Source organism: Lissotriton vulgaris, chromosome 10 (assembly GCF_964263255.1).
Source record: "Lissotriton vulgaris chromosome 10, aLisVul1.2, whole genome shotgun sequence".
Taxonomy (NCBI): domain Eukaryota; kingdom Metazoa; phylum Chordata; class Amphibia; order Caudata; family Salamandridae; genus Lissotriton; species Lissotriton vulgaris.
In genome coordinates, this window is record NC_141698.1 from 12,808,792 (window position 1) to 12,821,168 (window position 12,377).

The 12,377-nt window shown below is 47.4% G+C and overlaps 1 protein-coding gene across 7 annotated transcripts in view; it reads left to right on the top strand.

Moving 5' to 3' along the window:
- ATP2B3 (ATPase plasma membrane Ca2+ transporting 3) overlaps positions 1 to 12,377 on the top strand; it is a 348,827-nt gene that overhangs the window by 133,851 nt on the left and 202,599 nt on the right. For all 7 annotated transcript variants that reach the window (XM_086940211.1, XM_086940208.1, XM_086940205.1 and 4 more), the window contains exons 3-4: positions 688 to 885; positions 11,169 to 11,426. In XM_086940211.1, the coding sequence (XP_086796337.1) occupies positions 688 to 885; positions 11,169 to 11,426 (456 nt within the window). The remainder of the gene's footprint in view (positions 1 to 687; positions 886 to 11,168; positions 11,427 to 12,377) is intronic.

Consider the following 12,377-nt stretch of genomic DNA (forward strand, 5'->3'; position numbering starts at 1 on the left):
AGGCGTCCTAACTTTAGGACTCCTAAATGCCTTGTGTGAATACCAAAAGTGTTAAAGTTAGGATTTTTCTCTGTTTAGGAGTAATAAATTTAGGACTCCTAACTTCTGTGAATGCTAAAATGAGTAAGTGCCTTCTGTGAATCACAAAATGAGTAAGTGCCTTCTGTGAATCACAAAATGAGTAAGTGCCTTCTGTGAATTACAAAATGGTAGTCAGTTTAGGATTTTGTCTTAAGTTACTTCTGTGAACCCGGCCCTACGTCACTTCCTCCTTATTCCTGAAGATCCAAGATAAAGTGTCATCCTTTATTCCTGATTTTACATGTTAATATTTCTTTGCAGCCACTTTATCATTGAATGCTTGTTTTGTAGAGTTTAGAGATGCTTCCCCATCAATAGTGCAGTCTTGGTTTTCATGAGTACAAATGTACTTCCCCATGTTTTCGTGAGTGTAGAGATGCTTCAGCATGGTAAGTGCAATCTGTTAGTGTTCACAAATGTGCTTCCCCAGGGTTAGTGCAGTCGCCTGGTTGTCTTAGTCGAGTGATTCTTGAGCCTGTTGAGTGCCACTATTCTTTGATTGTTCTTCTGTGCTTTGTATCTTGACTCCCTTCCCCATGATCTTCCTCCTCCTCACTGGACCTATCTCTGATGCTGGCCTCTGTCTCTCTGTCTTCCCTGCCTTAGGTCTTTCGGAGAACCTGGCCGACTTCGAGAAGAGGAAACAGATTTATGGCATGAACTTCATCCCACCAAAGAAGGCCAAAACCTTCCTTCAGTTAGTCTGGGAGGCTCTGCAAGACGTCACCCTCATCATCCTGGAGATAGCTGCCATCATATCCCTGGGCCTGTCATTCTATGCACCACCGGGAGAGGAGAGCGAAGGTGAGTGCACGCTCAGACCATCACCATCATCAACTCCGAGAGAGGAGATCGAAGGTGAGTGCACTCTCAGACCATCACCATCATCAACAACGAGAGGCAGAGCGAAGGTGAGTGCACCCTCAGACCATCACCATCCTCAACACCAAGAGGGGAGAGCGAAGGTGAGTGCACCCTCAGACCATCACCATCTTCGACAATGAGAGAGGAGAGCGAAGGTGAGTGCACCCTCAGACCATCACCATCATTGCCAATGAGAGAGGAGAGCGAAGGTGAGTGCACCCTCAGACCATCACCATCATTGACAATGAGAGAGGAGAGCGAAGGTGAGTGCACCCTTAGCCCATCACTATGATCGACACCGAGAGAGGAGATCGAAGGTGAGTACACCCTCATTCCATCACCATCATAGACACCGAGAGAGGAGATCGAAGGTGAGTGCACCCTCATTCCATCACCATCATAGACACCGAGAGAGGAGAGCGAAGGTGAGTGCACCCACAGCCCCTCACCATAATCAACACCGAGAGAGGAGAGCGAAGGTGAGTGCACACTCAGACCATCACCATCATCATATAATTAATTAAATGTAGAATGTGGCACAGAGAGTTAATGTGAGTGCATGCTCAGCCATGCCAGTCCCAAATGCAGTGATGATGCAAAGTAGGAGTTTACATCTTCTAACGAGCCCCAAAGGCCACCTATATACAGGTGGACACTCGCAGGCACGCAAATGGTCTAGGTACTGAAGTCAAAGTACCCCAAATGTCCCTTTTTAGGATTTTCACTTGACTAGCATTAAGCAGTTAACTGTACCTTGTTTCATATATATATATATATATTCACACCTTTAAGTTGTGAGCCCACTTATTAGATGCACAATCGATGTGTTTGTAGTAACTTAGTCCACGCTGATTGTGATATTTCAAGAGGATTTATTAAGATAAGTTACAGCATTGAAGTATAGATGTAAACATCAGGCAAAGTGTGTAGGCATGTAACAGGCAAACCGATCACGCAGGACGCATACTGGCAGGCCTACCCTCATTGAAGAAACAGGAACTCGAACTGGCACTTAAGCGTTGAGGGCGACCGGTGGGCGGTCACTGGTGGGGCTGATGTGCCAGATGAAGAGTTGGAGTAGTTGAAATTTCAAAACTTGGAGAGATTGTGAGTAGGAACTCAGGGTGTCCACAGCGGTCCTCAGAGGTAGCAGATGCAGGTTTTTAGGTTAAAATCGTCGCCATAAAATATGTAGTAACTTGGTCCACGCTGATTGTGATATTTCAAGAGGATTTATTAAGATAAGTTACAGCATTGAAGTATAGATGTAATCAGCCCCACCTGGAGCAGCCAGCAAGGCTGTCAGCCCTTCTCCAACTGTCTGCTTCATGCACCAACATTCTGAATGACATCAACATTATAGTGTTCTACAGATGGAGGAGTGTAAAGCATGTGAAACATTTAACTAAGATATTACAGTGTTCTACTCTCATCCCATCAAAATTATGCAAACATAGAGGTGGACGCGACAACAAATTAACAAGTGTGTAGCTCGTATCTTTGAGCCTGTGCACGAGCCGAGCCCTGAAAATATCTCCTGCGCAAATCATACAAAAACATCACATACAATATGATAACGTCTCTTCAAAACTTTAAAAAGTGCGCTTTAATGAAGAAAAAGAGTTTTGGAGAAAGAAAATATTTGCTAAAAATCACACAGTTTAATCGGGGGAAGCCACTATTTATCCAGGTTTTTCTGGCTTCACTTTGTACACAATAGCCAGTGAATGGTTATCTTTTTCTCTTTCCTTATGTTACTGCTTTGTTTTTATCTGCTGTGCATTTCTCTGCAGATTTAATAAAGTGCCAGATCTACTAGAAGTGTCATTAACATTACACAGGGTCACTAACTGTTCATTATTTGTAGACACCGGGAGATTGAGTGAAATGTACAGAATCTCAGGATGTTGAGCTAACGCAAGACTCTAACTTGGTTCCCTAGTTCCAAAGTCAACATCTCTGGCTGTAGTGCCGTATCCAGTGTACAGGGAGGTAGGCAGGCAGAAGCCACATGAAAGCTCCGCCCCTTATGGGCTCAAGGTTCCAACTGGATTTGGAGCTGAGCCAGAGGCAGGTTTCAGGCTTGAGCCTGGCTCGAGATTTCAGTGGCTCGCTCGAGCTTTCAGTGGCTCGCTCGAGCTTTCAGTGGCTCGCTCGAGCTTTCAGTGGCTCGCCCAGCTCTTTGTAAACATTTTGGATCTGTGCTCGCTCTACAACCCCTCGAACCATCAGTCACACACTGCAGCTCCAAGCTCACTCTACACACCCATGGAGCAATCAACCAGACACCCAGCGTCAAGGTTACTGTACAATGCTTGAAACAATCAATCACACACCACAGTTCTGAGCTCGCTTTACAACCACTGGAACCATCAATCAAACACTGCAGCTCCAAGCTCAGTGACTAGAGACTGAAACCATCATTTACACACCGCAGACCCAAATTCACTCTACAACACCTAGAACAATCCATCACAAATCACAGCTTCAAGTTCACTCTACACCCCTGGAACAATCAATTACACACCACAGCTCTTTACAACCACTGGAGCCTTCAACCTCACACTGCAGATCCAAGCTCACACGACAACCCCTGGAGATTTCAATTACGCAACACAGCTTCAAGCGTCCTGTACTACCACTGGAATCATTAAGCACACATCACAGCTCCATATTAACTCTACAACTCAATGAAACAATCAATCATCCACCACAGCTCCAAGGTCACTCTACACCCCTGGAACCATCAAGCATGCAACATAGCTCCACGTTTACTGTACATCGCTTGATACAATCAATCACACACCGCAGCTATGTTCTCCCTTTACAATCATTGGAGCCATCAATCACACACCACAGCTCAAAGCTTACTGAACAGAGAATGAAACCATCAATCACCTACTGCAGATCCAAATTCCCTCTACAACAGCTAGAACCATCAATTACAAATCACAGCTTCAAGCCCACTCTACCCCTGGAACAATCAATCACACATCACAGCTCTGTTCTCCCTTTACAACCACTGGAACCATCCGTCACACACTGGAGCTCGAAGCTTACTGAACAGAGAATGAAAACATCAATCACATACAGCAGCTCCAAGTTTACTCTACAACACCTGGAACCATCCATCTCAAACTGCAGCTCCAAACTCCCACTACCACCCCTGGGGCATTCCATTATGCAGCACAGCTTCAAGCGTACTGTACTACCACTGGACTCATCAAGCACACAAAACAGCTCCACATTTACTCTACAGCGCGATGAAACAATCAATCATCCACCACTGCTTCGGCTCACTGTACAACCAGTGAAATCATCAGTCACAGACAGCAGCCCCAAGCTCACTGAAATATAACTGAAGCCACCAATCACACACAGCAGCCCCAACTTCACTTTACAACACCTGGAATCACCAAGCATACACTACAGCTCCAAGCTCATTCCCGACCACTGAAACCATCAATCACACTCTACAGCTCCAGACTAATTCTACAGCCCTGGAAACATCATTTACACACCAGAGATCCTATGTACTCTACAACCCCTTGAACTATCACTTAATAGTGTTTGTAGAGTGAAGCACTGTCGCCGCTAGGGGTATCTGGGCGCTGAGGGTGCCATATCTTCGTCAAACAGCCAGGTCTTGAGCTTCTTTCTGAAGTCCATCAGGGGGGGGGGGGTGCTGTTAGAGGTGGAGGGGCGGCTGTTCCAGGTTTTTGGCAGCAATGTAGGAGAAGGAGCAGTCCCCACTGAGATGGATGCGGGGGTGAATGCCAGGGCCAGTGAGCCTATGTGTCTTGCAGGTAGGTGGAAGTTGTTGATGGTTGATGTAGGATGGTCCTTGGTTGTGTAGAGCTTTGTAGACGTGTGTGAGGGTCTTGAAATGGGAGCTCTTCTGGTCGGAGAGCCAGCGGAGGTATCTGAGGTGGGGTTGATGCGGGTCTATTTGGGTTGGTCCATGATGAGTCTGGCTGCGGTGTTATGTATGGTCTGGAGTCTTTTGAAGAGTTGGGTGGCTATTCTGGAATAGAGGGTGTTGCTGTAGTTGAAGAGGCTGGTAACGAGGGCCTACGTGAAGGAGTTCCCGGTGTTGATTGGGATCCATCGGAAAATCTTTTGGAGCATGCAGAGAGAATGGAAGCGAGAGGAAGTGACTGCGTTGATTTGTTGCTTCATGGTCAATTGGCTGTCGAGGATGATGCCGAGGTTGCAAGCGTGGCCTGTCAGTGTGGGTGTTAGTCTGTCAGTGTGGGTGTTGGTCTTCCAAACATTAGCTGTTGTCCCATGCGGGGGTGTTTTTCCCGAAGATCAGTTCTTCCGTTTTGTCGGAGTTGAGTTTGAGGAAGCTGTCTTTCATCCATTTGGTTACATTGGTCACTGCGTTGCAGAATTTGCCTTTGGCATCGGTGGGGTCCTCAGTGAGTCAGAGGATGAGTTGAGTTTTATTGGTGTAGGAGATTATGTATGTTAAGACCGTGGGATCTGACGATAGCTGCAAGGGGGTCATGTAGATTTTGAACAGGGTGGAGCTGAGGGATGATCCTTGGGGTATGCCACATGCGATGTCTATGGGTGCAGAGGTGAAGGGAGACAGTTGGATGCTCTGTGTGCGTCCTGATAGGGTGGAAGTGGTCCACTTCAGGGCGTTTTGCTGTATGCCAGCGTTGTGGAGCCTGCGGATGTGGGTGTGGTGGGAGATGGTGCCGAACGCAGCAGAGAGGTCGAGGAAGATCAGGGCCACCGTGGTTGAGGAGAGTTCCGATGTCATCTGTGGTGGCGATCAGCGTGGTCTCAATGCTGTAAGTGACACAGAATCTAGATTGTGAGGCTTTGAGAAGGTGGTTGAGCTGTTGGATGATGGCTTTCTTGAGTAATTTGGCAGGGTAGGGGAGCAGGGGGATCAGACAGTATTTTTTTAGGTCGCTGGGGGCGGTCCAGAATTTCTTGAAGAGGGGTTTGACCTCAGCATTTCTCACTCTGTCTGGAATGGTTGCTGTGGAGATGGAGGTGTTGTGGATGCTGATAAGCTCTGTGATGATTTGGTTGGATCCAAGGTTGAATAGATGGTAGGGGCAGGAGTCGGTGGGTGCCCCGGAGTGGATGGACGACATGATGGTTGAGGTGGTCTGCGCAGAGAGTGGAGACCAGGTGGTCAAGCACACACTCCTGGAGTGGAGTGGTGTGGCTCACTGGTTAGAGGCGGCAGACCCATAAGCAGAGAACGGCCCGGGACCAGGGTTCAATTCCCGACGCGGCAGGGTTGTGGACCAGGGTCGAAACGGACTCGATATCTCGCCTCGGTGCCTACTCTAACCAGGGATCACACTCGGCAACTCTGGGCATTAGCTTGCCTCATCTCTACAACGACCCCCCACAGACGCCGGGGATGCCTGGTTTCACCTTGGAGATACCCAGAAAGGGACCATCTCACAGGGAAAGCCAGGACGAGTTCCCCAGCGGTCTTCAGCGCAAGGATACTTCATGGAGTCGCAGTGCGCTTTACAAGTATCCCACATTTACACATTTACATTTACTCCTGATCCATCAAACACACACACCAGCTCCAAGCCTTGCAGGTGGCTGAACACTAGCACCTTCACACCCATATATCCCCTCACAATCTACAAATCAGCAGCTCATCAGAGGTAATTTACAGGTGCTCGCAGAATTGCATCAAAGCCGCTTTATCAGCTACAGTTCCTCCACAGCCACCCCAGACGAACAACAGGCATTGGCTCACCACAGCAGAATGAAGTGAACGGCGAGCCCTTTGGTACACTGTGTGATTCCGGACACATAATGCTCCACGAGCACCGGCACAGGGTGCAGTCAGCCTCTCTCCAAGACAATCCAACCCCAGAGCTTCAAATGGGAAAACAGGAGTGCAGGTGCTCACTAAACTGAGAGGGAGGGCTGGGGGCTAAGAAAGGTACTAGGGATGGGGCTGAGAGTTGGGCACCATCAGACACAGACCTGATTACCATTGGTATTCTGTTCACGAATGCATGTGACCTTCTGTTACATATTACACATGCGCTGGTCACTCAAGCGCCCGGATACCCTATCGGGTGATTAATTGCACTTTATAAATCCCGACTGATTGATCGCAATGCACATTTGGCACCTGAAAGATTTTTCACATTAATGCACAGGGGCTGAAATTCTGGAAAATGTAAGAAAGAAGCCTGTATAACAGTGAACCATGACTGGTTGTATTCTAGACACGGATTGGCCAAGGCCTGCACCCTCTACACGTTTAATATCTGTGGGGCTTTCCTTTCATTCAGCGGTGCAGCCTCTGAAGCAGCTGCAATTCAAACACCTCAACACCAAGAGACCTATTAAAGGGACAATGGGAAGGTGGCAGCGTTAGTTGAAAGGACCAGAATCCACACAGTGAGGACAAGAATCAAGACAACAACACAACAATCCCTAGCTATGGATAAGATGACACAAAAATGACAAATACGTCATCAAAAGGATGCCCCAACTTACACACAACCGGCTGGGGTGCTTTTAATAGCTTATTTCCTTTAGGAACTTGTGCAAACCTCCTAGATGACAGAATTCTGCTTTTCTTAGAAGTGAAAATGACTGACAGCCCAATCACATTTTTGTGCCCCAAGCAGCTGAACTTTTAAGAAGCCGCACAGATGGGCATTTCTGCAACACGAGGTCCGGTTGCAGGAGACGCTAGGTGCTGAGCGGGTGCTGGGCGTTGCGGGCGGTGTGCCAATGTCGCCCCCACCCCCCTCCCGACACCTATGGGGTGTGGATCTTTTAATTAACAAACTATACAGGTTCCTCTCAAACTGAGGTAAATCCCACAACTTGATGGTTTGTTTTTTGCACCTTTTCTTTTTTACACTCTATTTTAACTTTCACGTCCTGTGGTAAGGGTGGGCCTTAGCGCGCTCACACCGTCGAGGTACACAGCTAACGGTCCTGAAGAAAGCCCAGTAAAACTACACATAAAGGGGCAGAAACATGTCGACCCCACTCTAAGTGGAAACATCCAAAACATTATTTGGCAGATTTCCCACACATATTTTTAACCATGTCAGGCTGACCACTGAATAAAACTTTTGTATGGTACAGTCCTTTGACATTTTTAATATCACTGATGTTTCACACTATTGTCACAAAAAACCAGCTCCACAGTATCCTGGCGTTGTAGCACACCAGGGAGGCATTTGGCTTCTCCTGGTGGGCCCGATGATGAAGCATGTCACCCCCCAGGCTGGTGAGTGAGGGCTTCCTAAGAAATCCCTAATGATGTCCAATGCGACCTATTTAGGTTGATGCATTCTATGTTCCTGTGCTTACACACATACATTTTTGTTGCTTTTGACACTCTTCTGTTGTTTGAGTACATTTCTGCAACACTTCTGACATCCGGGAGGACTGAATTCCCTTTGCACACTAGAGTTAACAGTTTTGTCACACAACACTGCCCACCCAGTGACAGAATCACACAATGTGACACCAGAAATCTTGGGATAACCCCAGCTTCCCCCCTTGAGCACACTGTGTGCTCTTAGGCAAATGTTTTATTTCACCAAGCCTCGTCTTCATTATCGCATAGAAGAGCAGCTTCGCTGTACAAAAGCCTCTCGTGATTGGTTTAATAGTCTATAACATGTCTCCATGTACATTATGACTCGAGGCCACATATAGGGAGCCTATGGCAAATAGATGTCCTTTTATTTTACTAATAGCACTGTCTGCGGGCATGAGGGTTTCTACGTCCCTGTTTAAAAGCTATCCCTTTTAATGAATGCCGCTCAATAAAGTGATTTAATCTGATATTCTAAGGTGAAATGCTTGCATGTTTTAAAGCAATATACTAGTTTTGTTTCGCACTCACTTTGCTCTGCACCCCTCGCCACACTCACCTCACCTAAGGTATTTTGTGTACCTCTTTCTATCTAAAAACAACCCTGAGCCCCTCCCGCTCAGAGAGGGGGTTGTAGCCCACAATAAAACCAGGGCCGCAAAGCGAGGAGGGTACCCTATGATGAAGCATGCCACCCCCGGGTGGGTGAGAGAAACCGTCCTTTAAAAGGGACACTCCGTTAGCACTCGCCCATATTCTGGAGACCCGGCTCTTTTTGCCTTAAGATTTACTCTCCCGCCTGAATTGGGTCAGTTGGCAAGTATCCTTTTCTGCCCCAGGGCCATCCCCAGATCTCTTAAAGTGAGGGACATTTCCAGAAACAATTCTGTGCACGGTTAAAGCATGAATGTACTGTTAGACTGTTAGCAGTCGGTGCTCTGCTCGGCCGGCAGAGTTTGTGACGTTTTGGCCACCCCGCGTTCCGCTTGTAATGTGCCGGGCAGCCAAACTCCGCCAACCACCACGCGGCACCGTTTATTCTTGATGCAGGTCGTGAATGGTAAGTTGGCGAGCACAAGTGAGAATTCTCATCCCCTAGCGCTATTTTCGGGCGTTGCGAGGGCACTTGGCAAGATTTTCTCAATGCGGCAGTTCAGGGCCGCTGCTCGAATAGATCCACTGGAACAGCAGCAAAGAGGCAGCACCCTCTGGCGCTTCGTGGTGCCATGCACACTGATTTTGCAGTGAGAAACAAGCTCCCAGCTCTAAAAATCACTGCGAGCAGTGTGACATGACGATTTCCACGCATTCTTGAAACTCCACAGAATCTTGCGACATTTTCATATAACTACAGGGAATTCCACAGATTTCCGCCCACCCCTACTTTAGTTTAACTCCTTTCAGTTCTCCGTGTTTTTTGGTCCCTAGGAAAACATAAAAGCTCAGATGCATGTTTGTGAAAATAAGAATATTGTACATTTATATAGCAGAAGCAATGAAAAAAATAGCCTTTTTTAATTTAAATTAATTTGAGTTAAAATTGTGCAGCTCAATGTGACTTAAGGAATCCAGGTAAACACTCAGAATTGTGTTTTTTTTGTTTTGTTTTATATAGTGTGAACTAGACCAGGAGATATCAGGTATCACAGCGCTTTACATAGCACTAGTTTTCTTACACAAGGACACATTCATTTTTGTTAGGCAGGGGGAGATTAAGGGGAATATGTATCAAATACTGTCATTGCAATTCTCAAATAGCGATTTTTTGAGAATCACTATTTGAGAATCGTAAAACAGTATGTGATAAATAATTCACAATTATTTTGAGATTCCTTGGCATTCCTTAATTGCGATTCGCAAATTGCGAATCGCAATTAAGGAATACCTTCCCATTCATTCCTATGGGCTAGGGGGCCCATAGGATTGAATGGCAAGACATTCTCTACTTTGCAATTCGCAATTTGAGAATCGCAAATTGAGAATGCAATTTCAAGTGTGCCAGGGTGTCAAAAGGACACCCTGTTGCATCCCTGAAATATGTATGTGTGGCACATGGCACTTTGAAAAAAGCAAAAAAAGTGTTTTTTTCAAAGAATTCGCAAATTACCACCAACTATCACTTGGTGGTAATTTGCGATTTCTTATGCCAAATTCGCACAACTTAGGTGCTTTCTACATTGCATTTAAGGAATCGCAATTTGCGATTCCTTAAATGTAATCGCAAAATAGAGAATCGCAAATTTTGCAATTCTCTGATTTGCGATGCCCTTTCAAGATGATACATCCCAAAAGGTCTTTTCCCGTTCGTAAAACGGGCCGATTCTGAGGATCGGCCCGTTTGCGAACGGGAAAAGGGCTTGATACATATGCCCCTAAGTGGTTTGCCCAGAATCACAGGATGTTGAGCGTCGTTGCCAAGACTTGAACCCGGTTCCCCGGCTTCAACGTCGACCGCTCTAGCAACTCTAGCTGTAAGGCTACATCGTCTCCCTAGTTTTGAGAACTGACATAATATCAGTCGAGTTCCACCTTCTAGCACCGGTGTAGGCTCCTGGAAATGGAGTAGAGCATGTGTTGTAGGAGCCCGCACATGCCATCTCTCAGAACATGACACTGTCAACCAAAAACACATATAGCTAAATGATGTCCAGCCCTCACCTGTCAATCATCAGGGAGATATAGTTGGCATTCATAATAAAATGTGAGATCCAGCCCTGGTCAATGTGGCCATCCCCACACAGACCAACAATTTGTCTTAGACTTAGGTTATTCTGAGATTTACATGGATACATCAAAGCTAATAGTAGGCTCTCATCTGCAGTCACCATACACAAGATGTTGGCTTTTCTCATCGTTTTTCTTGACACAATCTGTTGTTTTGTAGGCTGCGGGAAAGGGTCAGGAGGAGCGGAGGACGACGGGGAGGCCGAGGCTGGCTGGATCGAAGGGGCCGCCATCTTGCTCTCAGTCATCTGCGTGGTGCTGGTGACGGCCTTCAACGACTGGAGCAAGGAGAAGCAGTTTCGTGGACTCCAGAGTCGCATCGAGCAGGAACAGCGCTTCTCCGTCATCCGCAACTCGCAGGCCTTGCAGATCCCCGTGGCGGAGCTCATCGTGGGAGACATGGCCCAAATTAAATATGGTGAGCACTGGGCAAGGTCTGTGAGACTGGCAGCATGGACGTGGAGGAGTTAGCAAGGCGACAGAGTCTGGGAACCTGGTCCCAGTAACCTTGAAGGGTTTATTGGGGGATGGGGTCTGTGAGCCAGGCAGCATGGACCTGGAAGGTGTTCCAATGGTACAGTGAGGGTGACCCTAGAAGCATGGACCTAGAGGGGCTCTCAAGGGGACAGGGTCTGTGAACCTGGTCACAGTAACCTTGAAGGGTTTACGAGGGGATGGGGTCTGTGAGCCAGGAAGCATGGACCTGGAAGGTGTTCCAATGGTACGATGAGGGTGACCCTACCAACATGGACCTAGAGGGCTCTCAAGGGGACAGGATCTGTGAACCTGGTCACAGTAACCTTGAAGGGTTTACGGAGGGGATGGGGTCAGTGACCCTAGAAGCATGGACCTAGAGGGGCTCTCAAGGGAACAGGGTCTGTGACACTAGCAGCATGGACTTGGAAGGATTTTTAAGGAGACTGTGCCTGTGACCTTAGCAAGATGGATCTGGAGGGGTTTGTAAGGGGGCAGAGTCAGTGACCCTAGCGATGTAGAGGAGGTTCCAGCAGCCAGATGGCCAGCACTCGCGGCCTAAAGTTCATCCCATTTGTCCGGTTGTCTAATACGCTATAGTTTCTATATTTTGCATTTCTGATTTCAAAAATCTATTTCTACTGACTACAAACATAGGCCCTGATTATGATGCAGTCGGACCACACACCGACAGGCCATCGGTGACCGTTTGACAGCCGCCAGGCCTTCGGTCCAATCGTTGCATTTATTGCAGGCGGTCGGACCCTAAGTGTTCGGGGAAAGACCGCCACCTACGTAGCAATCATCTGATCCCGACAGGGCAGCGGTTAGAATTGCAATCCTGAATGGAGGAGTGCTGAGGCAGGCACCGCCGTCCGGATTATGATATCCCTTT